At 43.0% G+C, this 7,749-nt stretch overlaps 1 protein-coding gene across 1 annotated transcript; it reads left to right on the top strand.

The window, feature by feature from the left end:
• Positions 1 to 6,482: 6,482 nt before the first annotated feature.
• On the top strand, positions 6,483 to 7,289 carry bhlhe22 (basic helix-loop-helix family, member e22). The gene has a single exon (XM_062441792.1). It carries the CDS (start codon positions 6,483 to 6,485, stop codon positions 7,287 to 7,289), a length of 807 nt encoding a protein of 268 aa, XP_062297776.1.
• The last annotated feature ends 460 nt before the right edge of the window (positions 7,290 to 7,749 follow it).

Raw genomic sequence — 7,749 nt, 5'->3', positions numbered from 1 at the left:
CGCAGTCGACGGAGAAGGATCAAACGGAGTCCTTTTTCGTCTCCAAAAGCGGCCTGGGACGTATAATCATTTTGCCCGCAGAGCTATTCTACCTGCTGTCTGTTTTGCGTTAAAGTCAATCCTGTAACATAACCTCCTTTTCCCCAATTGAATGTTTTTTAAACAATTTAAAGGTAGGCCTGCACACCAACCGGAGAGGATTTGATCTCTTTGGATCCGTGTGGGATGCTTTGGATTTTTCTTATTTGTATTTTTGGCCAACATCCCCTAAACCGTTTTTAGTCACACAGCACAGGCCTGCAAAGCTGCAAAATAATTTGATCACATTTATAATACCAGCTTTCATCAGAAGGGGTCGAGGTGTTTGCCCGTTTTCCCACAGTAGAGTGAATGCAGCTGCTGGACGGATACACACACACACACACACACACATACTCTCACACTCACACACACTCACACACACACACACACACACACACACACACACACACACACACACACACACACACACACACACACACACACACACACACACACACACACACACACACACAGATGAGCGGGTTGTGTCTCTCCGTGTTCACAGCGGACCTTGATTTAATGTCTTACAATTAAGGCACGCGGTGAATGCCAAGAGATGATCCTCCAATCTTCAGATGTCTGCAGACCCAAGAAATGTACATCATGTCTTTTCACTATTTGAAGGTTTAAAAGCATCACTGGGGTCGCTCTCAGTTGGAGGTTCGCTTGTTTTATCAAACTGTAACGCATTATTCATGTACTGTTGTATCCCCCCATCCCATTTCCTTCCTAATAAAATAAGTGCACACAACGACTTTTTTTTTTAAAGCTCTGGTTTTTCATATTAAGATATATGTGATGGCTCCTGTGTGTGTGTGTGTGTGTGTGTGTGTGTGTGTGTGTCGGTGGGAGCTGTCCATCCGCACACACAGTCTGCCCAAGAGAGCTGTCCACCTTCTGTGGTGCTGAAATCTGCGCACCACCGATCAGCCTTTTGTTTCACTCGACTGCCGGTGCAGAAGCGGAAATGGCTGTTTTACTGTAGGAATGCAGAGCTCCGCAGCATATAAACTGTATATACACAGACATACAGACACACACAGACACACACAAGCGATGCCATTAGAAGAGATGAGAAAACATTGTTCTAAAGCCTTTTTTTTTTCTTAAATAAACTGGGAAAATGTACAAATGGAACGACATATGCGACTGCTTTCCACTGCAGTTTGAGCTTGTTTTAGCTCCCCCCTTTACAATTAAGTAATTATACCTTTGAATAAGAAGATTACAACGATACAAATACATTATTATATTATATTATTGTTGAGTAGATCAGCACCGAACATCTTGCTCCAGCGGAAACATTTTTCTACACTTCCTCACATGGGAAATTGACATTTTCGCAGTAAAGAAGGTCCAATTTTAGCCTCGATGCAATAACCTTAAAAAGGCCTTTGCATGACAACGATATTAAACTATGATTTACTTGATCTGCGTATTAATTTCCATGCAAACTCGCCCAGTATGGAATGTAAATGAGGAGTCGGGCTTAGGACCTCTATGCAGAAACACGTTCACGTCTGATTAGATATTTAAAGGTTTGAAAATGTTGCCCAATAAACCTTTTGACAAAACAAAAACTGAATGCAGAGGAGCAGTTGAAAGAGTCTTACGGCATTTGCGACGGGTGAAATAACATCCTCCTATCTTTGTCTGTCGCCTAGTGGTGTTCAGAGGCGCCGCAGTTATATTAAGACATGATGGAGGCTAATGTTTCTTTCAGAGTTGAGAATCTGACACACAGCAGAAATGTTGATAAGATTCCCTGAGCTATAACTCTGCTCTCTCTAAGCTTTGTTATATTTTGCAGATTATTGCTTCAGATTGCACATTTTTGTGCACCACATGAAGAAAGACAGTGGTTCCATTTTGCACACTTTGACAGCAGACAATAATACGATCTTGATTAATGACATGGGTCTCTGCATATCATCGCCGAGAATGGCGGGAGCAGTGATTATGGATGCAAGAAGGTGCTGATGAGGAGGAGGGGGGGTTATCCAATCATTTCTCCAACTCATTAACGTTTATTTCCTTAAATGCTACAAATAAGCAATGAGTAGTGAAAACAATCAGCGTTACAGCAAACACGATGAGAGCAAATGTGAGAGCTCAGCTGTGCTCGAATATAATTAAATGAGGTGAGCCTCGGTGCTTGTTTGAGTCCTGAATACAAATGCTACAAAAACTACAGAGAAACATCTTCACGGATAGGTGTGTTCGTGTAGGACTCCCGTCTTAAAAATGGCACGAATGTACACAGATGTACAGTCACAACATATTTGATATTTTACCCTCCCATTCAGGTAAATGCTGGAGCTGACCTTTTTACTAATGAGGCTGCAACTTCGTCGCCTACAAAAGAAACACAGCGCAGCCTACATGCCATGTCATGAATAAGACTCGCCCTGCTCGATGTAGAGCACCGCATGACAAAATTGAAATTTCATATCAGGCCTTTACAGCCCGAGAGTCTGGCTTCCACTGATAACCAAAACCTTCAAATTTGAATGAAATCCACGAGGCTGCAATAAGAGCGTTCATCACGCTCCTGCTTTGCCCTCAGCTCCTCCAGCCTCAAATGGTTTCCCCGCATAAGCAGGCCTCCTCTGCCCTCTAGTGGTAGTAACTGAAAATACTGCTAAACCATACTCATTTTAAAAAGGGTATATTAAAAAAATGTATTTATCAAAATTATTATCAAGGTATGCCATATGGAAATGAACGGTTAAATTCTGCTAAATTTCACATTTTGAATACTTTCAACAAGAAATACTTCATCAGAAGCACCCAATTAATTTTGGATGTTGCATGTCATTTACCAAGGCTATAAAGATGAATCCACATGCAACTAAATCCAGTGCATCCAAAGTCAAACTGAGATAACAGTGTATTTAAGGTTTTTCTGGGGCTATATGCATGTAGTACAACCTGACAACCCTTAAACTCACTTACAGCTTAAATCCACTGTATGTTTGGGCATTTCATTTATGTCTATAACTCTTTTAACCCAATCTAAAGTGAAGCTTGGTCTCTTTTCTTACATGGTCCTGCCTCCTGCGGTCTCTTCATTACCAGAGTGCTGACGGACTGCGGCTGTAATAGCTGTGGCAGTGTCCTGGCCCATCTTGTCTCATTAGGCGGACCTGATTGGCCATGAAGGTGTTCTCTTGCTGTCTCAGGATAAAGCGGCTGTCTCTGCCACTCGTTAGATCATAACCTCCTCGAGTATTTTGCCCCTGATGGCCTCTCACAGAGTCTGAGCGGAGAGACAGAACATACGCTAATGGAAATATGCTGGAAAAGGGATGAAACATTGACCTTGAATGTGTTGAACAAGTGTTGGCCAGTGGTGTTTGTGATGCAGCTGCAAAAAAACTGCAAAAAACATAAAGAGGTTTCTGTCATACTGGGATTTGAAAAGTAGTAAAAACAGCTTATTTGGTTGCAGTTATTTGGCATACTGTGTAAAATTATTTCAGTGTTATTTCCTCCATTAGAAAGGAGTTTTTGGTATCAGTTCTTTCACTTTCACAATATTATTCTGATACAGAAAGGTAGGCCACTAGCATTAATGTAAAAAAGAAAGTGATGGATATTACCCACTATGTGACAATGAAAACTTGTCATGGTTACTGTTAATTACATTTTTAGCAGAAATGACTCATCAGTCTCTAGAGAGCTTAGTCAGATTAAAGCTGTAAGACAAAATCCACTGTGCAATTGAACAGATTTGATCATATGATCAGTCAAGAAAATGCTGTTCCTACAATTATTTTAGTCATTTGAAATGTAGTGAATTACACTGGAGAGATACTGAAATATCTCACTTTTCTCTCAGACTCCATTTCACTGCATGTGCATGTGATTAAAGGACATGCATGAATTCTGAACAAAACAACTCTTTGGCAGACTTTGTCTTGTTCAGTGGGTGATACACTGGAGGAGTCAGCGCAGACTTTGCTACAAAGCTCCATTCCAACTGCGCAATATGAAGCTGCCAAGGCACCACCTCAGAGGCTAAAAAAAATCTACGCCAAACTCACTGTGGTTTCAATTGGCAGGGGTCAATTGTAATCACTGCTAAAGGTTCCTTTAATGTGGGCAGCGCACATACCATGGTAACTTGCCATGGTAACGTCAGAGGAAGTGGAGGGAGATTTTGTTCCTTAATGCATTATAGCCAGTGTCTACAAATGGCTTCTAGGGGAGTGTAATTGCTAAAATGGCTTTTTGTGTAGGCCTGAAATTTCCAAGGTGAAGAAGAATATGTTCCCTGTGCAAGTAGTTACAGAGCTGCTCTTACTGAATCATTGTGCATTGTGCGGTTCCCCAGGCAACGGTGTGTTTGAGAGATACCTGTAGAGTTTAGGTATGAGCCCACTGGAAAGGAAAGCAGCTCAGGTGTAAACCTGTGGAGCCAGTGGCCTGTTTAGCACCATGGACAGCTCTCCTGCTCACATCCACTGTGCAGTGGCTGTTCTCCTCTCATGAGCCAATTAATCCTCAAACATTTATGATCCTTTTAAAAGGACAAGGGACATGGGACTTGTGAGAAATCTTTTTTTTAGAGAGAGAAGGGTTCAAATCAAAGCAGCAGAGGCTGAAATGACTTGACTTTTAATACATTGTATAGGTCAAGTTCAAAAACGCTAACATTTGCATAATGCTGACTGGAAAAATTCCTGTGTCCTCTCAACTTCACTGTTCCACTCTGTGTTACTGGGTTTCTGTTATAAATGTAATGTCTAAAGCCCAATCCAAAATCATCAGACATTATACAACAGTTTTCTCAAGTTTCGCATTCGATAGGTAAAAATCAGTGGACTGTGCCTTTAAGAAGCTCCAAAGTTAGAGAATACATTTTTCCACACTGTTCAACATCACATTGATTCTGAATGTGCAGCAGCTTCGTCATGCTTATATCTAATAAATACAATGTTTAAATCCACAATTGTTAATGGTTGCTATTTTGCTAGACGTCTTGTGCTTAATTCTGTACATTTACCCTCATTAAAAATCCCTAAAATGTAATCTATTCCTTCGCTATCATTAAAAATCAGAATCTATGAATATGCAAATGTTGTTCATCAGTTTAACTGCTGGACACAAGATGTCTCCCAGAGACTTCAGGTTTCCACATCTCACTTGTTCAAATTGCATACTGGACTAAGACTAGCTTCCAGACTATTTATGATGTCACAAATCCTTCTCGTAAACTGGCCCCTTAAACTTCCAGAAACTTTCCACTTTTAGAAGATGAAAGTGAAAACAGCCTTATAGAAATGTTGTATTCTCTTCATAATTCATGACTTTAGTAATGTTGAACATGACAAAGAGGTAGAATTTAACTGTCGGCCTGCACAGGGAAATTATTAATTTATCCGGATGTGATTGTGCTCCACTATACAATCCAGTAGATGGCAGTATGAGCACGAGTAAATCATGGTAAGCGCTCAATCTCTTTCATGGGGAAACTGTGGATGGATATCGATAGTGAAGCAGGGAATTTTGGGTAATTTCGGGGTTAAATATGTATTTAAACTACCAAAAGTCAACATAAAAGCAAACATGAAAATTAAAAAAAACATATCACCAATGCAACTCTGTTGCAGAACTTCTTGTCAAGCTGTGACAACATAAGCTTGGTCAATTATCTGAAGTCAACTGAATATTTGGCGTAAGGGGAGCTTACAAAGTAGAGGCAAAAGAACAACAGCACGAGTTTTGACTTGGGCTGACTGAAACATTAGTGTCTGTCGCTCCATATCAAACGACAATGACTAAATGCTACCTTAAAGTGTAACTTTTCTCCATACAGGCAGTAGTGAAAGTCACATGGCTTTTTCTAAAAACGCGGTTATAAAGAGCCTCGATCACACTCACATAGAGGGAGAGATACGGCGCACGCGGTATTGTTTGTCATCGTTTAAATGCCATTAATTAAAACGTTAACCTGATTGGGTGGAGTGTGAGAGGGGGAGAGGGTGTCTCTGTCCCAATAGGCGAATCCCTTTTAATAACCCGCCTCGAGATAATGATGTATAAAGACTCAGGCGTCTTGTGCGTAACGAGGATCATCCGGTGAAGGTGAATCAAACAGAGAGAGAGAGAGAGAGAGAGAGAGAGAGAGAGAGAGAGAGAGAGAGAGAGAGAGAGAGAGAGAGAGAGAAAGAGAATGAGAGAGAGAGAGAGAGAGAGAGAGAGAGAGAGAGAAGCACTTATTACACGAATCCCCTCATCGTCTCCACACCTCAGCTGACAAGTCAAGCAAGCCTGCAACTTCATCGCTGACACAGAACAAAACTCGTAAAGGACAAACAGAGGAAGAAACTCACAGAGACGTGTTAAGAGTTTCCAGAAGCGACCGCAGCTTGCCACAACGCCAATCCCACAAGGCTATGGACAGCAGGATGAACTTGAACGGCGGCTCTGCGGACATTTTTCACAAAACTCTCAGCGCCGTGTCCACTAAAAAAATGGATGCTTTCAGATCGTCGGCCGGCATTGAACTACCAGCCAGAGACCGCCAGTCACCGATCAGCTGCTTTGACCAGACCGACCCAGACCCGATTCAGCCGGGAGGACTGGCGGGAGGTAGAGGGGGTCCACTGGGTCTGCCGACCGGATCTTTGTGTGTGAATTTCGGTGAGAGGGCCAACAGGACCTCGGCGGCGGAGAGCAGCGGAGGAGAGCAGAGCCCCGACGATGACAGTGACGGCAGGTGTGAGATGGTCCTTCTGACCGACGGGCGGATGGTGAGCGCGGGGAAAGCGGAAGGAGGTAAGAAAACCAAAGAGCAGAAAACACTGAGGCTAAACATCAATGCCAGAGAAAGACGACGGATGCACGATCTGAACGACGCGCTGGATGAGCTCAGGGGGGTCATCCCCTATGCCCACAGCCCCTCAGTGCGGAAACTCTCCAAAATTGCCACTTTGCTGCTCGCCAAAAACTACATCCTCATGCAGGCACAGGCACTGGAGGAGATGAGGAGGCTAGTGGCGTATCTCAACCAGGGCCAAGCCATCTCTGCTGCTTCAATACCGGCCACCACTGCCCTCGCAGCTCCCGGCTTGGGTGCGTACGAGCAGCCGCCTGGATATCCCTTCCCCACCGGGGTGGCTGGTTCCTCCTGCCCCGATAAATGTGCCCTATTCAACAACGCCACCTCCAGCCTCTGCAAACAGTGCACTGACAAGCCTTAACTGCGCCTGACACGGACTCAAGAGAAGCACATGCGAGAACAGACACCACTTTTGAGAACACTTTTGGGGAGGAGAACCTGTGAGACTGTTGTTGAAGTCAGTAGGCTTAGAGACAAAGAAGTAATGCCGATGAATACTTTTATAATATTTACTAAATGCATTCAAAACGCGCTTTTTTGTTCAAACAATACTTGATTGTGTACATAAATCATCCTTAAAGTGCTGGTATGAATGGCAGTGAAGACCAAACAGAGCTACAGTTAGGCCTGTAAGAGTGGCTTCAAGTGTTGAGTGAGTTGTTGATCACTTGCTCGGTTACAGTATGGACCCTTTTAGTGATTTGGGTGACCTGACAACGTGCGACTTTTTCACTTGAATAGATGGACACCTTCCTGGAGTGTTAGTCCAACCTCACTTTCTGCTGCTTCCCCCGTTTATTTGCGTTTTTATTATTATTGTT

The sequence above is a fragment of the Scomber scombrus genome, chromosome 20 (assembly GCF_963691925.1).
Source record: "Scomber scombrus chromosome 20, fScoSco1.1, whole genome shotgun sequence".
Taxonomy (NCBI): Eukaryota; Metazoa; Chordata; class Actinopteri; order Scombriformes; family Scombridae; genus Scomber; species Scomber scombrus.
Note: the sequence above shows the minus strand (reverse complement) of the source record. Positions and strands in the feature narration are given on the sequence as shown.

Coding starts and splice junctions, on each gene's coding strand:
- bhlhe22 (XM_062441792.1), top strand. CDS start 6,483: ATGGACAGCAGGATGAACTTGAACGGCGGCTCTGCGGACATTTTTCAC.